The sequence below is a fragment of the Pezoporus occidentalis genome, unplaced genomic scaffold, assembly GCF_034315485.1.
Source record: "Pezoporus occidentalis ecotype Australia unplaced genomic scaffold, CSIRO_AGI_Poc_V1 ctg95, whole genome shotgun sequence".
Lineage (NCBI taxonomy): Eukaryota > Metazoa > Chordata > Aves > Psittaciformes > Psittacidae > Pezoporus > Pezoporus occidentalis.
The window spans coordinates 4281352-4302936 of record NW_026916315.1 but is presented as its reverse complement, the minus strand read 5'-3'; the positions used below and the strand labels follow the sequence as shown (position 1 = coordinate 4302936).

The following is a 21585-nucleotide window of genomic DNA, read 5'->3' as shown; positions in this document are numbered from 1 at the left end:
GTATTTCTAAACGTCTGAAATTAGCCATCTCTGTAACTAAAGCAAAGGGCATGGCCTGTTTGTTGAAATGTTTCTAAAATTTGCCTTGTGCTAAGTGAAACCACTTTTTGTCTTTGGTCCAAATTTGAGTAAATTATTAATTTAGTTTCAGTTTCTAGCTGATGTGATAGTTCTAGGGTTGTATTTGCATCAGAGGCTAAGCATAAACTGTAGGAACAGCAGCATCCTAAGTGGCTTCTCTTTATTTTTAATTCTTTCTGTACAACAATTTTGTTATAGAGTACTGCCTCCATTTTAAAAAAATAACTTTCTCTTTGTTTTTGCCTATAACACATGATAGAGTATCACTGTCAGGGCCTATTATAATACCCACTTAGTTGCCCCCAGCTAGTCAACAGAGTAGTTTGCAAATGAAGAACATTTATCTGAATGACATATTTGTATATTTGAATGACATTTTTGAATGAGAGTTGCTTTGTTTTGCAGAGAGTTTGGCCGCTGGAAGGTAAACAATCTTGCTGTTGAAAGAAGAAATTTCCTTGGCTCCCCACTGCCACTTGCCCCTGAATTCTTCCGTAACATAAGGCTACTTGGACGCCGCCCAACCCTTCAACAGATCACAGAAAACCTTATCAAGAAATATGGGACACATTTCCTACTATCAGCTACCCTGGGAGGTAGGTTCAGTGCTTGGAATACTGTGCATGAGTTTGGTATGACTGAACCAAAAGTGGTGGACACAACTTATTTCTCTGCAGCACGGGTGTTCCTTCTCAGAGCAGCTGCAATAAGCAGCAATCCCTGGGCTGGAATTTAAAGCATGGGAGCATGCTCTGTCTACAAGTTTCATGGCTTCTTCTTCTGATGATGTTAAACTTTGCTTTATTGATGCTATGTAAACAATTTTATGGACAAGAAGAGGAGAAAGCCTCTTGCTAAGATTGAGGTACCTTACATGAGTTCCAGGTGTGAATGCTCCTGGTCTTTTGAGGTTGTTTCTCTGCACTAAGAGGTCATTAAGGAGAGTGACGTTTTTTCTGTAAGAAGCCCTTATAACAATTTATATAATAACAAATTACACACATATCTGGGCCCATTACAGTACTGCAGAGATGAAGTAAGAAAACCAATAAGAATTATTTCCAGCAAATCTTTACAGTTAGGGGACTTTTAAACTACTTTGGCTGCTGGGAAGGCCCTATATCATCACTCTAAACTTTTTAGAACTAGTCTTCACTTAACCAGAGGGACTACATTTTCAAAATGGGATGATGAGACTTTGCCATGTGATTCCTATTAACATAATGGAATCTGCATCTGTAAATCCTTACAGACTAATTTGGAAAGGGTAGCCTGATATATAACTGGGATCCAGTCACCAAATGGATTGAAGAAATCCAGTGAAGAGGCCTAATGTTCAAGAGAGAGTATAAATTGTTCTGAATGAAAGATGATTAGTACCTGTGATTACCCATGTAGGCATTACGAAATGAACTGACATTTTAGAAATGCAGTTTTATCCCTTCGTGAGTGATTATATTAAAGATAATTCTGGTGATTGAGTGTCCTTCCAGCAGGACAGTCTTGTCAAAATCCTTTATTCACCTGAGGAATGGTTCTCTTTAATACATTTCATAACTGAATTCTAACCATACATTAATGAAATGACAGCCGCCTTATTCTCTTTTGGCCGATACCTGAGATCTATAACAACTGAAATGGCTCACAGTAGCTCCTTTTTCAAAAGACCATTCTAGAAATAAAGTGAATTTCTGTATTGCTGTAGTGGTTAAGAACTAATTCCTGACATTATTTTGGGAACTAATGCTTCTACAGCAAGTCCATTACCTTTAGAATTTTACTAAGAAATTACGTATGTTGACCAGCAATTTGGAATAAAATGCACAGAATTTCTTTTAATTAGTAAATTTCTTCCATGCAAAAAGTAAACTTTTTATAAATTACTATATATTTTCTTGAGTATTCAGCACATAGCACATATGAACAGAAAAACTAACTGCAGAAGAAAAAGAAAATGTTTCTCAACACATTTGGCTAAAGCATGTTTCCTAATGCAATGATTATCCAAAGTGAAAAATATTTTTTTGGTATTATTAGGTATTTGCTAATTATTAATAAACATAACTTTCACTACTAGCAGCCATATAATGAGATTCATTTTCAAGATGAAATTGGACCTAACAACAATCTAGCACAAGAATAGCTGCTTGTTACAAGTACAAAATGCCAGTATCACACGGGTCACAAAAGTGCTACAAACTTGACACCTTTTAGGAAGTATGGCCCTAAGTAGAAACTAAAACTTTGAAGACATTTGAAAACTAGCTTAAACATTCAGTGCTCTCCCCAAAGCCTCAGGATTTGCTGCAGAGAAACTGTAGTAGGGTACCCTTTTCTCATCTCTCTTCAGAGTACCTCACAAAGGCTCTAAAATGCAGTAGCTGCCACATGCTTGCAAAAATTTTCCACTGACAGGGGGACAGTGTTGACTTCCAGGCTCTGTCAATGCTTAATAAAGTCAAAGGGAGTTTTTATATTAAGTTTGATGAGTCTTGATTTAGGACTCTCGCCTCAATTTTTGGGCATGGTTGCAGGCACACCTGCTGCATTCCATTATGAATGGGTATTGAAAACTTTGAAAAATTGGTTCAATTAAAATAATTGAAGGGAATTAGTAATTTCTAATGCCTTCATAAGGTAGCTCATAACCCTATACTGTCTTGTATGTATTAGTTCTCATTTTTGAGCTAGATTGAATGGGGATTCCCAGAGATGCTTCTGCAACCTTTATTAATATGTAATTAGATTTTTTCATTAATATAGTTGTACTTTCTGTTTAATTACAAGCTGTTTTATTCTGAAAGCTTTGTCATTTATATGGCTTCTTAAAAGCAGAAGACCAAACTGAGTGTGCATAGCATAGTACTTTTATTTAATGAATCCCCAGTCATCTGTATTCACGGACATAAAGGAAAGCTTGGCAAATGAATGATCCTGTGGTAAGATTTGTGTGCCTTTGTGACCATTTGGCTTTCATGAATATCCCTTTCTGACTATAAAGGGAACTCTTGCACATGGTTGTTTGTGATATGTTCACAAGTCTTTATCCACAAACAGAAAAATATACTCCTCAAGGGCATTCTGAAGCGAGAACTTAGGGAAGTTCTATATTTCATGCTGCCACAAGATAATATGGAAAAAGACAGTTCTCACTGTTTCTATTTCTTATGGAAATTTTATCTTCCTGTGACATAAGCCAAATATCTATAATAAGCAGCTTCAAGCTGCATTACAGAAGGACCCTATGTAAGCAGCAGAGGATTCATAGGTGAGCTCAGATGCCTGTCCACAGGAGTGAGGACTTCTGCTTCTGCATTGACTGTCTGTGCTGTCAAATCTTTCAGAATCAAAAGAAAAAAAAAAAAAAGGTAGTTTTGTCTTTTCAACAGTCTTAATGGGTGTCAGCAGATCAGCTTAACCCCAACCTCTTGTCATTCTCCTCTCCACTGATTACAGTCCTGTGAGTGAGTTTGGTTGTTGGACCTTTACTATTCTGTGCACTGAATAGAGAGGGTCAGATTTTCTGATCCTGATTAATATTCCTCTTAAGAAGTATATTACCCTGTGTACAGAGATGGGAGAAATTGTCAGGTGGTGTAAAACAGTGAATCTCAATGAATTCTGAAGGATTTATGGTCCCTTACACTAACTGCTGGTATGACCTTTATTTTTTATAACACTTCTTTCAAGGTAAGATACAAACTATGGTAAACAAGGGAGGGAAAGCCCACGCTCAAATGGCTGATGTGAGAAAGAAACTTTAAAATTCAGTATCAGACTTGCAAACACTCCATGCACATCAGGTATGCAAACTTAGTTATGGTTGCAAAGGGGAAGAAAAAAAAGCAAAAATCTATCGTTTTTATTTTCCTGTCTACTTAGGGAAGAAAAATTTTAAATCTTAAACCAGATGGTATCTATAAAATTAACATTCACTGTTATTCACTTGTACCATGGAAATGATACCGCATCTGGCATTAATTTATATACTTTTTGAACCTCTGCACTTCCATCAGCACCTGCTTAAGTTTGGAAAAATGACCTGATAAAGCCCTAATGGTGCATTCTGTGATCTATACATAAATAGATTTTCAACTAGCACTAAGCTGTTTTTTATAATAAAGGCATAACAATATTTTTTAATTATTTTTTATATTTTACTGTAATGCATTACAGCTATTGTAGCTGAAGCATTATATTTAATCAGAAACTTTCGTGGAGTTCATAGGCCAAAAACCTTTATGGCTTTGTAAGATACATATATGTATGTGTATGAAGACAGAGTTCTGAGTAGGGTAACTGTGGATGGTGCTCAGATATATCTGCCTTTGAGTGTCATCCTTTTATTACTGTTTCCTCACTTTTTGACATGATGCGATGGGAACTACCTACTACTACCCAGTCTAAGATGAAAACATGAAATGCTAAGGCATATAATTCTTTCATCATTACAAAGATGTGGGTATGGGAAAACAATCTCTTAATAATTAAGGTAGAAAATAGCAATAAGTATTTAAATCATATGAGTATGTATTGTATGTATGTATGTGTAACAAAGTATATTTACTCCTTCAATAGATGGTTATATCTAGTTAGTTTTTACATGATTATTCCAATTCTATCATGATGGTGATTTACATTTTTAAGTAATTCCTGAAGATATTCTTAAGATGCACACAAAATTAATTTCTAATTTCTGAATATCATTTGCAAAATGTTGCTTAGGATCCTTTTATCTAAATGGCCATAGGTGGCTTATGTATCTAGGAATATTTCTATATACTTATTTTATTTCATGCTTTTTTTTTTTTTAAACCAGCATGTAAATTATTTTTCTCAACTAATGAGTTAGTTTAACTTACAAATGCAACTAATGGAAAATATACTCACATAAACCTATAAAGAATTAAATATATAGTCCAAGTTACAAATTTGCAGATTTCAGGGCTCAAAGGCATTAGTACATATTAGGACAAGGTCGGTCTATAATGTGAATATCAGTCTCCTTACTCTTTACTTAATAAATGTTTTTATGCTATTTCTTTTAAACCTGAGAAAGTGAGATTAATTGACTCCTGAGTATTGTGATATAGAGTGAATACTGCTTTCAGAGCTTGTGGAAAGCACAGCTGTGTGTTTCAGATGCTGAATAATCATATTTTCTTTCTCACTATCATTAATCTTTTTCAGTTTTTTAAATTAATAACCTTGAATAGTTTTCTAAATCACACTTGTTTTTTAGCTAATGTCTAGATACCTTCTTAACCTATTTCATGGTGGCAGACTAACCAGTAAAAACCAAGATTCATTTATATTTCAAATATGACAGAAGATTCTCTTTTGGTGTAGGTTTAATTTTCTCTGCATTAACTTAAAACTCAAATAGGCTTCCACAAATTAAATATGAGTCGGTGATGTTATGTTACAAACTGCTGAGTTCTGTGTGTGAAAGGGAGTTCTGTTACAAGTCTTCAGCGAAATGGATGCCTGAGTACCAACATGTGGACGAATTCTTTGGTTTTTAATCCACTTTTTTTAGCAAGTGCTAAATCAGTTCTGACAGATTAAAACCTTTCAGAATCTGTGAGATGGCTTTTGAGCAGCAAATATTTTTGAAATGTACCTGGTTGTACCTGGTATTAGGACAGTGCTTGAGAATACCAGTGGTGAATTAGGATGCACTTCTTTGAAATGCCATACAAATGCTAAGCAGAGATTTTTGAGGAGAAGGAGCTCCCTTCACGTTTACACCCAAGGCCCCATCACTCGGCTGTGCCTTCACTCAACCTTGGGAGATGTAATCTGACATGATCTGAGTCAAAGTAAACATTCAAAATCATTTCAACCTTGTTACAGAGCATGAAAAACAAAACATATCTGTCACAGAGGGGGATGGAGACTGCAGGACTGGGGATGCTAGGGGATCCTGCCTGCCAAAATGCACCCATCAGTAACTGCCATGGTAAGCATGGGATCAAGCAGGACTAGGATAATAGGTTGATGTGATAACTGTGAGGGGGTTCAAATGTTATATTCCTGACATTTTCTAATCAAAACCAAACAATGCAAAACACTGTCATTTTCTCGAGCTATTTTTCTTGAAATGGGAGTTTTTATTGCAGTTCTGCTCTTCCAACCCTGAAGATGTTTTTAATGAGAGAAAAATAAAAAACTCCTCTGTTTTAGTAATAAAACTTAACAGAATTTTGTTGAAATAGAAGCAGTCCCACCATCTCTGCTAATAACTAGTACAGATCAATCAAAAGTGTTTACACCAAAGCAAGATGGGGTAGTATACAGACTAATGAAACACAAAGAACCCCAGTCTTTTTTTTTTTTCTCTAATTTACAGAGATTTTCTGCAAGATTAAGGGTTTGGTTTTTTTTTCCCTTACAATTAATTATAAGGTATTATAATGATATCTCTACTGGAAAGCCAGTCAAGCTTGCAAAAGTCACTTTAATCTGAATAAACTAGCTAAGACCTCCGGGTAAAGGGAAAAATTGAGAGAAATCTCCTAGTGAAATTTTGCTCCTCATTTGCACAATCTGAAATGGTCACTGATACTTACCCCTTTGAGTTCTGATACTGTCTGCTCTGATACAACTATATCCCTATAGCTCCACAAACAGCTGCACAAAGCCCATGGCCCCTGGCTCAAATCTCAGCCCACTTCATTGTTTTTAATTTCAGAAATATCTTTCATACTGGCTCTAGTCACAAGGAAGGTTTTGAAAAAGCAGGTTTTAGTGCATGGGCATAGTTGAAAGCCAGCAGTGCTGGAACCTAAACCAGGTTTTGATGGCAAATTTCTCTCAAGTGCAAGTCATTAGACTTTGCTGTACTTTTCCAGTTCTCTGCTCACAGCAGTTGGCATGGAGGCAGCATGGTGTGGATAATGGCCCACCTGGCCATAGGACCAGCAATGCCTCATGTTGGCATAGCGTAACAAAATGAGGTGCAAACAACTGAGCTGATACAGCACGCTTGTGTCTGCCCCACAGAGCAACCTTAGTCTTCTTTGCTGGGGGTTTTGGCAGTAGTTAAATAAAATGCAAACCTATCTCTACTTAGGTTTAGGTAACTGAACAGGGAAATCCTATTACTTACAGAGGCTGCTGTAATTCCTGATTCTTTGGAATTCAGGCAGTTAATCCTTGTTTTGATGACTGCATCCACGAAAAATAAGAGAATGACCCTTTAAGAAACTGTAGGAGTAGAAGTATAAATATAATGGTTAAAACTGACCTTACATAGACAAAACTGTCATTATCCAGATAATCCTATGTAAGGTCTGAAGGACCTCACTGTCCTCTGAACTTGGGAGAGATTGGGAAACACTGTAAGGTACATTGATTAACATGATCACACTCCTCTTTCTTCAAACAAATAATTTGCAAGCTGAGGTAGCTGTGTGTCAAATTTGTCAACAGATGTGATCTCCTGCATAGAGGCATGCATTCTTCAAAAGAATCTCCCTTTAAAGATGACATCATGCTTTCATCCTACACATTATCCCTCTATAGCTATTACTTTTTGGCATGTAAACCCATCTAAACCTGGCATCCCATCCTCTGAATGGGCAAAATGCCACTGCAGCAGATGGGTAAGCAATGAAACTAGCACAAGTGGCAAGTCAGACCCTATCAGGGTAGTTTCCTTTCCAGGAACAAGGAAGTGGCATTCAGTGAAATTGTTAAGCACCTAGAATACAGGTATAATGATATTATTCATTGATTCTATGAAAGTAAGTTCTTGAGAACTTGCTCAGTCAAACAAGTGAGATATTGCTTTAGTTTTGTTTTCAATAATCCTACAGGAACTAAAATTTCCAAATTCAAAATATTTCTTCATTTCTCTTTAGAGAGAAAAGAAGTGAGAAATCTACAACACAAGATGTGGATCTTTTCTTTTGGAAAAGCATCTCTGCTTTGGGAGTTAGGGAAGTGTTATTTATATTTCCCTTTTTTAAAAGAAACTGATTAACATTCTTATCACATATTTTTATACTTTTTAGTTTTATGAATTTGGCTTAAGACAACTGTTACATCAGGTTTCAGACATTTTAGCATTGCTGAATTGATTAGAAAGCACAGGATTGCTTATAACAAGTGGGAACAATGTGTCTTCTGAAATCAGATATGATACATGTTTTAAAAGAAGGAAACAAACAAAAAAAGAAGACTGAAGTATTACACTGGTTTCATTTTCTTTTAAGCTAAGATTAAATAAAAAAAAAAAAGGCATTAAACAGCCTTGGGAGTAAACACATTTTATGCACAATTTAAATTGAATATCTACAGAATGTCTATATTGTTGGTAAATAGGAACACTTATCCCCTGTTTCATCGCATATTAGGCATAAATGTGTCCTACTGTTTAGTTGTTATTCACACGAGGCAATCCCACCTTCCACCCCACCTCCAAACCAACCTGGAATAGTATCTGTTGTTTGTGTGTTTAGGGCACTGTGTTATCTGAGTCTGCCAACAGGAGATCTGAACATTAAGCAACAGCTAGGGAAAACTTTGGCTTGTCACCTTATTTCTGGCAGAATGAGATTCTCAGAAGATGCCACTGATGAATGTTGTGGTTTCTGTTTCCCTGCTCAGGGGAGGAGTCACTCACAATTTTTGTGGACAAACGGAAGCTGAGCAGGAGGTCAGAAGGAAGTGATCCCACCTCAAACAGCTCTGCCGTGACTCTGGAGACCCTGCATCAGCTCGCAGCCTCCTACTTCATTGACAGGGACAGCACGCTGCGCAGACTCCACCACATCCAGATTGCCTCCACTGCTATAAAGGTAGGGGAAGTCCTTTAGGACCAACCTGTGTTGTGTTTCCAGATTCACTAACAGCTTCTCAGGAGTAATGTGTTTTGATTAGTAAAAAAAAGATTTGTGAGCAAAATAATAACTTCTGTTCTAAACTGTTTTTACCTGAATCAAAGCATTCAACTGATAATGAAGATTCTAGTTTAGAAGAGGTTCTAATGTGCGTAATTTGAATGATACAGATCGCATGTTTGAATACTGTGACAATCTACTTTACACGTGTGCTCAGCAACTGCATATATAGACAGACCTATATTTGTGTATGGCACTTTTTTTTTTTCCTGTTCTTTGGAACAATTTGGAACTCTTGGATCTGCAGTTTTGTGGAGGCACATCTTATTTTCTGTTTGGAACGTCTTCCCATAGAGTTTGTCAGTCAAATCATCTTGCTTATTGACTACTGTAGGTCACTCATAAGCCATTCTCTGGCTCTCTCAGGTCATTTTCAGTATTGAACAGCAAATAAAATTTCTAACTTGCAGCTGAATATACATTAATTATGAAGCTCTTCATACAAGACATGATTTAGAATCCATTCTGTGCGTTGATTCTTTTCCCTGGCGACTAAGGTCTTCATCAAAGATCACCTGAAGTCAACAGCAGTTTCCAGCTACCTTAGCTGTTACTCAAGTAAATATAAATTTATCTCCTTGGGAGTGCAGGGGCTTCTCCAGTGAGAAGGATACAACCATAATTTGTGGCTCATCGGCACCTCTTCAGTTTGGCTGCTGTTGTATGGAGGATATTTCTCCTGTCCCATCCATCACGGGCTGGTGGCATGATAGCTAATCAGAGCTGGTCATCTGCAGGTACAGGATGGCATTTGGCCGTTCAAGCAGCACAGCTGAAAATGCAGCAGAATCAACAGAGTTCAGTCTCATCTGTGGGCGGCCTACCGGATTGCACAGTCTTGCTGCAAACCATCATATTACCCATCCCTCTGATCTGACTTATCTTTATAATCTCATTTTTTTTTTAATGTTGATGTACAGCAACCTTTAAAACTGAGCTTCTTCCTTCAAGTCACATGTAAAGCATTCCTTCTACATTAAGATAATTATGTCTGAAACCAGTGGTAACTGAAGTGATAGAACATAGAAATGTAGAGACAAAAAAAATGTCTGAAAGAAATTTCTCCTTTATATTTACTGATTTCTTTCTAAGCAAATTTGTGTCATAATGAAGAATTAAACCCTGCTTGCTAACAATTTATGTAATGAACATTTTGCATGCCCAAAGTTTTTTACAAGCACTGCAAAATGTCTAAGTATTCTCTCCACCCTCTCACTGAGATGGATACAAATGCAAGCTGCAGCCCACCAGCAAAACAGATTTGCTTAATTGACTGCAGGAGTTTCTAGAAAATGGTTGTCACATCAGCTGCAACAGTGCCAATCCATGAAACTCTAGCTTTTGTTGAGAGACTGGGAACATTTGCATTACAAATTTCTATTGTCAGAACACTTTACCGAACAAAAACCCTGTTTCTGTTGAAAACTAGGATCACAAAAGCAGCCAGAAAAGGCATTTTTTTGTTTGATCCCCACACAGATTTTTGAAACACTGTTTTGGAAATTGGAAAGCCAAATAAAGTTCTAGATCAAAGGTTTAAATAGCATTTCAAGGATATTTATTAAAACATATATGCTGACATCTGAGTTCAACGGCAGGCTTTCCATGCAGCTGCAGAGCCAGACCTTTGTGTTCAAGCAGATGGGCTTGAGGGCTGAGTAGGAAGAAGTGACACCCTAGGGGACCTAAGGATCAGGGTGCCCACTAGTCAGCCCTGTGACTTCCCTTCTTGGGCTGCTCCAGGGAGGACAGTGAACCCAGTGCTTTTTACACCATAAAATACTGGACAGCTTTTTAAGTCACAGCACCTTCTCTGTCTGGCTTGCTCACCATGGCTCTGCTCAAAGCCTTCCTTTGCATAGGAGATTGAACTGGGGGTTTGCAAAAAGAGTCCAAGGAAAGCTCTCTTGGCTTACCATAACTCCCTTTTGACAAGCTTGAAAGAAATCTGATATAAAGGTATTGTAACAGGTTTAGAAATCCCTGAAATTCTGAATTTATATTAGAAGCTTTCCAAGTGGTACATAATCATTTTTTGATTGCTGACTAGTTCACAACAACAGAAAATCATGTTCAGAATCTATTTAATATTTGATATTATCATTTCTGGTTAATTTTGGATGGCTTTTTAATATGCAGTATACTAGACTCTACCATACTAGCAAAGTTGTTCATACTTTAGGAAAAGAGAACTGAGAGTATTGATAATGTTCATATAACTCGTGCTCTTGCTAGGAAGAGCTTTACCTTCGTTTTGAGAATAAGTATCTGAATTTTATTTTTTTTTTTCTTAAAAGAAATATTTGTAACAGACCAGACTTAAAACATCAAAAAGTGTGGTATTTGCAGTTCAATAAACATTTCAGTGCACAAATGAGCTCTGACACAAAGGTGTTCCTGGAGTTTGTGGACTTTGAAATGAACAAGAGTAATTTGATAGTATTTGCTTGTTGGCTTGTTTGTTTGTTTTCCATATTTCCTGTAATTATGGGCAATCTGAAACTGAAGCAGTAGTTAGAAACAACTTTGCACAAGTGATTTCACAACCATGTATTTGCTGCTTGTAAGTGTTCTGAAATGGCTATCCTGATAGCTGTGGAACCCGTAAAAAAAATATTCAAGAAGAGAGACTAAAAATACAGTTTCTTTCCTTCAAATTCACATAAAACCCTGAAAAAAGCCAAAATTTTTCAGGTTGGTGCGGTTTCTTTTTTGGTTTTGGTTGGTTTTATTTTGTGGTTTTTTTTTTTTTTGTGGGGGGGCGGGATTGTTTTTTTGTATTTTGTTTTGTTTTGTTTTTTTCCCCCAAAATTTGTATATGCCTTCTTTTTCAGGTTAGACTAGATGTGGTTTGGGCAAGTAAGCAAGTAACACATTAATAAGATTTAATAATTATTTACCAACAAGGAAGTAATAAAAACATTATGAGATAAAATCCTATCTTTTCTACAGAAACATGAAATATACAAACCCACTTAAACATTCAGTAGTAGATGGGTTCTTGAATCTACCTTAAGAGCACCACTGAGTTGCTTTGTCTAGGACTAGAAAGAGGATGAGCATTTAACAGGACTATAACAGTGCTCAGTCATATGCTCAGGACTATAACAGTGCTCAGGATAGCAATGAGCAGCTCACCCATTCACAAGCTAGGGCTTTGTCTAGGTTTGGACAGTCAGTTCCTAATGTTTCCAGTTTCTCCATCTAGCGCTTCCGTAATAGATTGAGGTCTAAGGTCCATAGGGCATCCATTAATTCTCTTGAGTTAGAATGCAAAATCAACAGTATATCTAATATTAGGCAAGAATGATCAAGCTCAGTTAGTCTTCAGGAAAAAGGAAATAAATTACCGGCAATAAATGTCCGTTTTCCCAAATTCCTAGCATTTCTCTATGGAAAGCAGCAAATAATGACACATTATGCTTATGAGGGACTCTTCATCAGGGACTGTAGTGATAGGACAAGAGCTAATTGGTTCAAACTTAGACAGGGGATGTTCAGGTTAGATATAAGGAAGAAGTTTTTACTGTGAGGATGGTTAGGCACTGGAACAGATTGCCCAAAGAAATGGTAAATGCTTCGCCCCTGGCAGTGTTCAAGGCCAAGTTAGACAGTGTCTTGGGAGACATGGTCTAGGGTTAGGTGACCCTGCTTATGGCAGGGAGTTTGGAACTTGATGATCTAAAAGTCCTTTCCAATCCTATGATTCTATGAGTCCATGATTTTTCTCCCTTATATAATTACAACAAATAATACTTGAGCACTTCTTATATTCTTTGTTCAAATTCAATGAGATATGTGACAGCTGTTTGTTTGGTTTTTTTTTTCATACAAGTCTTCATATTTTGTTTTGTGGGACTGATGCAGGAAGATAGTATTTTGATAAGTTTTATAATTAATCTTTTCTATCAAAAAACTGTGTCACAGTGAAAGGAAAGCATTAAGAAGGGGGAAGTGAAAATTAACATTGTAGTCTTTGTGTTTAATTCTTATTTATCTAGTGAAAAGCAATACCATTCAGAGCAAAGTCTGTTAATGTGCAGCATGAAGAAAGGAGTGGGAAAGGTGTATTTGATGAATCAAGTTTGTTATTCAAATTTCTAATCAAGTTTGTTAGCTGTGACATGAGTAAAACTGATTGACCTTCACATCAATCACATAGAAAATATATTTATTATACACTAAAAAAGGCAAAATCATTAGGTTACAACATTTTCCAACTGGAAACCATATGTCCATGAGAAGTACTTAGAGCCAATATCAATATTTAACTTATTTAAAAATCCCTCATACATGCATTATTTCAGTATTATTATACAGCATGCATTTTAGTGCAAATGGTTAGACTCATGCTAAATCAATGGTTTGCAGCCCCAAGGGCCTCATTGGAAAGTCACCAAGTGCCTGAGGGCTGCATCTAATTTGCATATACATTTACATGACTGTACATCCTGTTGTGTTTGAAATATTACATATCCAACATTACTTCATTTCAGAAGCTATTTTGCTATGAAAATTTTTCTTCAGATGCACTGATGGCTGTTAGCTCTCCCCATTAACATCCTTATTAGGATGATGGGGTGCACTCTCTTCATGTTTAATAAAATCCTGTACAGTGGTGGAAGCAGAATACAAATAAAGTCAGCAAATTTTTTTTTTTCCCTGTGTGGTATTTTTAATGAGCAATGTTCTCAGCTCTTTCAACTTGTTCTCGCTACTGTACAGCCATGCTAATTTGTTCCTATTGAAGATCTAACCACAGCTGAAAGCCCAGGGAAAGGTGAAATGACCTGAGACCTACGACTATGCAATGACGCTAATCTATATGACTGATCTCTCTCCTTTGCTCATTAATGAATGGTGCAGACAAGACATGAAGGTCATGAGTTATTGTAGCATTTTCTGTGTATTTGGCAATGTGTCTTGTCATTGCCCACTGGCAGAGTGACCGTGATATACTACCCTGAGATCATGCATCCATACTCCCAACAACTAATTGCGAGAGTTTTTTCAGTGGTGGGTAGATGGAAGAGAAATGTGCATAGTAGGTTTAGATTTCATTCTGCTCTCTGAGTCTAGAGTAGCTGGGAGACAACAGTATAATCCTGCTCAAATGACCTCAATTCTTGTCTGCTAGAAACTGCAATTTCACCACTGTCACTAGCAAACTTTAACTCCAAACAGTTTTGCAGACTGCATAAGATACACATTTGTCACACAGAAATTCAATGTTTTTGAATACTCTCACTGCATTCTGCAAAGGAATAAAAACACTGTTACGTTAGCATGTGTAACACTGCTGTGAGTAAAGTGAGGTTGTTAACAGTAGTTTTCCTTTAGAGGATATATTCTTCCAATCCAGAATACTTTTTTTTTCATAGGGAGTTGGGTCAGATAAATGCAGTCTAGGTGTTAGCTTAGGGTCAGCCATAGTGCAACAAAAGAACAGGAGGCAACAGAAGAACAGATGCTTAAACTGAATTTTCCACCAGCTATTTACAGCCAGATTACAGCTCATTTATTCCAAGTGAGAAGGAATAAACATGCCTGAGAATGTGCCCTCTAATTTCAATTAAATTTTACTGTGCAATTTGCTTTTTTACTTCCCCCAAAAACTTTTTTTTTTTTTTGCTATGGGAGATTTAAGCATTTTTGTTGTTTCTGAAGAAATACAAATAGTTTATAAGGACAGGGCTCTACCGTGATGGTACCTATACCTGATTATCTATAATTAACCCATGAATGACTCACAGTGGGCTGTTAGAGAGGAAACTTAAGTGTAATGAATTTAGTTTCTCACTCAAAACTCAGACTAAAATGCAGACCTTTTTTTTTTTCTTTGTTTCGTTAGAAAAACTTGCTTTCTTCATTTTTTTTCTTACATACCTCATAGCTGAACGTGTTTTTCTGTGGATTCAAGTAATTGCTGTAATCAAAAGTAGAAATTCTGAAATATTATACAGCCTTGTGCTTAGGTTTCTGGCAAATTCTAAACATAGATATTTTTCACAGTTTTGTATAAATAGCCAATTTTTTTAAGCTTTTGAAATCCAAATGCTGAAACCTTCTTGTCCTCATTTTCCCCATTCAGTTTGTGGGCAGAATTTAAGACTGTAGAGCTGTGAAACCTTGTAAATCACTGAAACTTAAGAAGCTCCTAGCTAGAGCTTTATGTTGTAAAACAACAGTTATAAACTATATAGAAACATTCTATTTTTTTCTATCTATCTATCTATCTATCTATCTATCTATCTATCTATCTATCTATCTATCTATCTATCCACGCACAATATTATGTACATATGTGTGCTCTTGCAGCCCAGAAAGCCAACCATATCCTGGGCTGCCCCAAAAGGAGGGTGACCAGCAGGTCAAAGGAGGTGATCCTGCCCCTCTACTCTGCTCTCCTGAGACCTCACTTGGAGTATTGTGTGCAGTTCTGGTGTCCTCAACATAAAAAGGACAAGGAACTGTTGGAACAAGTCCAGAGGAGGGCCACAAGGATGATCAGGGGACTGGAGCGCCTCCTGTGTGAAGACAGGCTGAGAAAGTTGGGGCTGTTCAGCCTGGAGAAGAGAAGGCTGCATGGAGACCTCATAGCAGCCTTCCAGTATCTGAAGGGGGCCTATAGGGATGCTGGGGAGGGACTCTTCATTAGGGGCTGTAGTGATAGGACAAGGGGTAATGGGTTAAACTTAAACAGGGGAAGTTTAGATTGGATATAAGGAAGAAATTCTTTCCTGTGAGCGTGGTGAAGCACTGGAATGGGCTGCCCGAGGAAGCTGTGAATGCTCCATTGCTGGCGGTGTTCAAGGCCAGGGTGGAGAGATCCTTGGGTGACATGGTTTAGCGTGAGGTGTCCCTGCCCATTGCAGGGCAGTTGGAAATAGATGATCTTAAGGTACTTTCCAACCCTAACTATTCTATGATACTATATATAAAAACATTCCAGTTGGTCTGGAATGATCTGTAACATCAGGAATTTGTTGACTGTATTGAAGAGATAAAATAGTAAATGTCTATTTAATTAAACAAACCTTAGGGAACTAAATGAAATGATTGTCCCTTTTAAAAAAATTGCGGCTTCCCCATTTTGTAGGTATGGTGACATTTTTTAAGCATGTCAAGCAAAATCCGCAGCACAGATTTTCCAGGAAAAGTGTTGGTCAGGTCCATAACAAAATCCCAAGTTCTCCACTACTTTGGGAGATCAGACTGCCTTCATACAAGACCAAAAGCTTGAAATTTTTCAAAGGGGAATTTAAAATTTAAGATCGTCAGGAAATAAATGGAAATTTTTCTCCCAAGTAGTTTTCTTGATGTGGTAAGCTCCCATTTGTTGTTTTTTGTTGTTTTTTTTTTTTTTTTGTGAGAATTGGATAATTTTTCAGGCTATTTCAAAAATCTAAATCATTATTAAAAGCTTCACAAAATCAGCTTGCCATTTATACGGGTATGTATGTTATTTAAATTTAAATTTGGGTCATAATCTTAGAGGAACTGAGGCCTGCAGTTAGACATCTAGCTTCTATTGCATTTAGGTCTTTGCCTAGCCTCTAAGGGTCTTTCAGTAATCTGAATTTACCTGTAGATTTGGGTAGGCAAGTCTAGACAGCTGGAATCAAAATGCTGACATTGTGGTATTTAAGGCTGAATAGACCATACCACAAAGCACACCAGAGAGCCCATGTGCTAGTACATGCTGTTAACATCAATAAAATGTGAAATGTGGTACATTTGTGAAATGTGAAAGCTGCACCACAGTGCTGTGCCCAGGCAAATACACTGTGCTTCTCAACAGGGTTTATTTGCTCAGGAGCAGTTCTGGACTTCCTTCTTGGAAGCTATATCCCTTCTTTTTCTGAATCTACACAAATTTTAGGTAGCAAATATGTCTCTGTGCCATGTTCTATTGCACAGCACAGGTTTTATTTTTGTCTCATAATCAAATTGAAATACACAAGGTTTAATGCAGTTATGCCTAGGAGCTGTTGATCTTTGCATGAGATTCATCATATGTATAACAAAGTCTTATGAGTACAATGTGTGGACTGTTAACTAATTCTAAGAATACACCAAATATAAACGTTTGGGATTTATTTCCATATCTTATTCATGAATTTAAGGTGATCATATTAAAACCAACTTTAATTCATTTGGAAAAATTGAGTTTTAATTCAATTGAAAATACAGGGCTGTGTTCTCTCAAAGGTAATGTAGAGGTCAGCTCTTCAGTTGGTGTAAACCAACACAATTCCTTTGAGAATCTGGCTCTCATTATTTCAGAGGATAAAAGAAAAGGGAAAAACAAAACCCAGCAAGTTAATGCAGTAGCATGTTTTACTAAACACTCTTAGAATGCATACTTAGCAACATAATTGACACAATACATCACAGCAGCTCTAACATGACACTCATAAAAGGATGTGTTTTAGCAGCCTTTAATACAAGCTACATTTTCTCATTATATTTTCCACAACATACAAAGAGAGTAATGAGTGCAAGAAGTTATAACATCACCAGCTACTTGGTAACACAGCAAGAAATGCTTTTAAAGCAACAAAATAGCACATAATAAAAATGCTAGGATATGCATTTTGGAAAGACTTTAGACAGCTATTAACTTAAAAATCGCAAACAACACAAAGTAACAACAACAACAAAAAAGGATAGACTATATGACATGATAGACCCTAGCAAATTGAAGGACTTCATTATATCAGTTATGTAGTTTAGTCAAGAAAATGGGTAAAAAAAAAAGTCATGAAAACTGCCAAACCCCAAGTAAGTTATAAATATACATATGGAAACAAGAGACCTTAGCAGCACTCACACAACACTTGTCACCACAGTTGTCAAAACCCTACAATTCTTACTACAGTTCCTTAAATGTTTCAGATTCCTTTTTCTTTTTTTTTTTTTCCTCAAAAAGTCAAACTAAAGTAAATAAACACAGAAAATGGGGAGGAGTTTTAATATTGAGAGATCCACAGTGAACATATTGAGCAATGTCTCTAAACTTGGAGAGACATAAATTTGTCTCTAACCTTGTCTCTAAACCTGGTTTTATGGATGCACCTCCTGGTGGACAAGGAATTGGCTGGATGGCAGCACGCAGAGTTGCGGTCTACAGCTCAATGTCCACCTGGAGACCGGTAACAAGTGGTGTCCCTCAGGGGTCAGTATTGGGACCGGTCCTGTTCAACAACTTTGTCAGTGGCACAGACAGTGAGGTTGATGCACTTTCAGCAAGTTTGCCGATGTCATCAAGCTCTGTTGGTTTGGTTGGTATGCTGGAGGGAAGGAATGCATCCAGAGGAACCCTGACACGCTTAAGAAGTGAGTGTGCCACTGCCAACCTCATGAAGTTCAACAGTGCAAAGTACGAGGTCCTACACCTGGGTTGGGGCAATATCAGGCACAGATACAGGCTGGGCAGAGAAATGGTACAGAGCATCCCTGCAGAGAAAGGTTTGGGGTCCTGGTCGATGAGAAGCTGAACATAAGCCCGGATGAAGACAGGCTAAGAAAGTTGAGTATATTCAGCCTGGAGAAGAGAAGGCTGCATGGAGACCTCAGAGCAGCCTTCCAGTATCTGAAGGGGGCCTGCAAAGATGTTGGAGAGGGACTCTTCATCAGGGACTGTAGCAATAGGACAAGGGGGATTGGGTTTAAACTTAAACAGGGGAAGATCAGGTTGGATATAAAGGAGTTCGTTAATGTGAGGGTGGTGAGGCACTGGAATGGGTTGCCAAGGAAGTGGTAAATGTTCCACCTCTGGCAGTGTTCAAGGTCAGGCTGGACAGAGCCTTGGGTGACATGGTGTAGAGTGAGGCATCTTTGCCCATGGCAGGGGGGTTGGAACTAGATAACCTTAAGGTCCTTTCCAACCCTAACCATTCTATGATTCTATAATGTAGTTAGAGCTGAGCATTCCAGCTCTAATTTGGAGGCATTCAGGGTTTTTATGGATTTTAATATGGTATTTATTTTGTCTTCATGGTGGTTTGTGTATAGGTTAAGAAATTTACTTCAGTACCCTCCATGTCTTCTGCTCTCTAACTGACAGTTGCTCCCTGTCAGCAGGTCAGAAAATGTCAATCAGGGACTAGAAAATCATAGAACATTTTCCTACCTCTGGACCCTAAGAAATATAATATAACATGCATCAACAACATGTATGAGCACAAAGTTCACATTAAGAAGAATATCTGAGGCTAATAGAAACTCAGAAGTCAGAGTCAGAAAAAAATAAGATTAGGGTAATAAAAGGCTTTGAAAGATTTCAGTGTCCATTTTTTTTTCTTATATAGATTTTATCTGTAATACATTTTTACATGTTTTGCTATTCTAGATTATGATTCAAACTGTGATCATCCTCTGCATTGTATTAATTTAATGTTAAAAAAAAACCCTGAAAATATCCTCTGTATGAGAGTCCTTTATAGGTAACTGATTCTGAGAGTTACATCACTGCTGTCTTCTGCAACTCACAAATACTTTGGCAGGATCTGCATTTCTGCCAGCAAACTATAATGAAATCTCTAACAAGATAATGTTTATAATGTATATATATGCTGTGGCAGGAGCTGGGTTTAAGAAAGGTTTCATTATTAATTCAGGAGACTTTCTGTAGTATTGAGTGATTAGTGTGTTCAGATCTTTATTGCCTGAAAGGTTGGTAGTCTACAAACTTTATAGCTGAATCAAGTATGCAAGATAAAAAGTGTCTCTAATTTTGTATAGTTTGATTCTGACCTTCTGCAATGGATAAACTCCACTGAAGTAGAAGTTTCATCACTTGCATATTGATATGAGATCAGGGTTTTCTCCATTCAACCTCAACCAACAACTTCCTAATTTATCAAATTATTATTTATTATGTCTCTCTAGATTACCCAGATTAACCCTCTCATTCCCAGGGAATAGTTAATAAATTTAATGGTCTTTGGGTATTGGGCATTCTTACTTTGATTTTTTTTTCTGTTAGAATTAGTTTAAAAATAAAACAACAAAACCAAAAAACCAGCTCTAGTGTCACAGTTATACTAGTTCATAATGTTCCAACATTTATAATAATTCCACTAAATAGAAGATATTTATATAAAATCTCCTTCCTACTATATAGATTTATAAGTAAATATAATTGTATCTTCTCTGGGATTAAGTAAATCCTTGAAAATGAAAAAACATTCCGTTTTTTTACTTCAACCTTTCATGAAATCCTTGGTGTGTAAAAATAAGTGATGAGAAAATGTTGCAGATAATAGAGAAAATGGTTTGAAGAGGACCATTACAATATTTTTTCTGTCATATTTAAGTCTATTTAAAATGACTTTATTCTTACTCCTGTTCCCCATTTGAAATGTGACATTCACAGCAATACTGAGCCACACACATCATTGTAAGAAATAAAAACCTATGTTCCTTCAAGCATAGCAATGTATATACTGTGTTATAATAATTAAATGTGTGGGTCTGCTTTTCTTCCTTTTTTTAGGGTATTTAAGAGGGCGAAAACATTATGATTTTAATCTATGCTTGAAAATAGTAATAAAGACCAATCTGTTAAGAAATAAAGCCTGTAGAAAAGAGTTGGTATATTGCACAAAGAGAAGGGTAAAGTATCATACTGTTTTTGCTTCAGGTAAAAACAAAGGCATTTCCATTGTTATTCACAGCATCAGGAGATTAAAATTCTTATAGACAATAAGGAAAGTTAATTAAGATAATTGAATTGAGTTTATCAACAACATTGGTGTTGATTTACACTTGACAGGATCTGTCCTTCCTTGATGAAAATATATAAAGCTGCAAGTCTATAGTGTATGATATAAAGAGTTAGTTATATACTACAGTGTATATATTACAGTGTAATAGCTTAGAAAGAATTGTGTACTACATACATGATAAGCATTCTAATATGTAAAAAGGCATGAAAAAAAAATGTGGTGACATATCTGACTTTAATGCAGACATTTACATGTGTAAGACCTGCAAAGCAAAGAGCAATTTGTGTCAAAGAATTTTTCACCTATCTTATCATTAAAGGAGCTGAATACTTAGCTATCTGAGATTTTCTAATTTACATGGTAGATTACCTAGAAACAAATCAAAACCTGTGGATAATACAGTTCCTTTCAATTCTGAGAAGAACAAAGCCCTTCCACTTCCATGAAATTACACAGTACCAATAATAAACATTACTCTTTTCATTTGTTTTCTCCTTTGTCTTCTGAACTTCCCTCTTTCCTTAGATGATCAGAAAAAATCTGGCTCTTGCTTTTATAATTTTTTTGGTTGAAGAAAATACTTGAGTTTATGATACATAATTTTATGCCTTAAGTCTTGTCTCATTTATGTTAGGTCCAGAAAGAAATGAACAAAACAAGCCCTTTGAAAACATTCTATATTCTAAAATTTTATTGTGAAAAATATATCAATGCAATATTCACAGTAGGACACATTCATGTATGGTTTAATGAACTAGAGTTGATATTTGATAGACGTCCCTGCCCATGGCAGGGGGGTTGATACTAGATGATCTTAAGGTCATTTCCAACCCTAGCTATTCTATGATTCTATGAATCTATGATTT

The 21585-nt window shown here is 36.6% G+C and overlaps 1 protein-coding gene across 3 annotated transcripts in view; it reads left to right on the top strand.

Moving 5' to 3' along the window:
- The window catches only part of BRINP3 (BMP/retinoic acid inducible neural specific 3), a 205158-nt gene that overhangs the window by 108584 nt on the left and 74989 nt on the right, over window positions 1–21585 (top strand). For all 3 annotated transcript variants that reach the window (XM_062606324.1, XM_062606322.1, XM_062606323.1), the window contains 2 exons: window positions 487–677; window positions 8695–8885. In XM_062606324.1, coding sequence (XP_062462308.1) covers window positions 487–677; window positions 8695–8885 — 382 coding nt within the window. The remainder of the gene's footprint in view (window positions 1–486; window positions 678–8694; window positions 8886–21585) is intronic.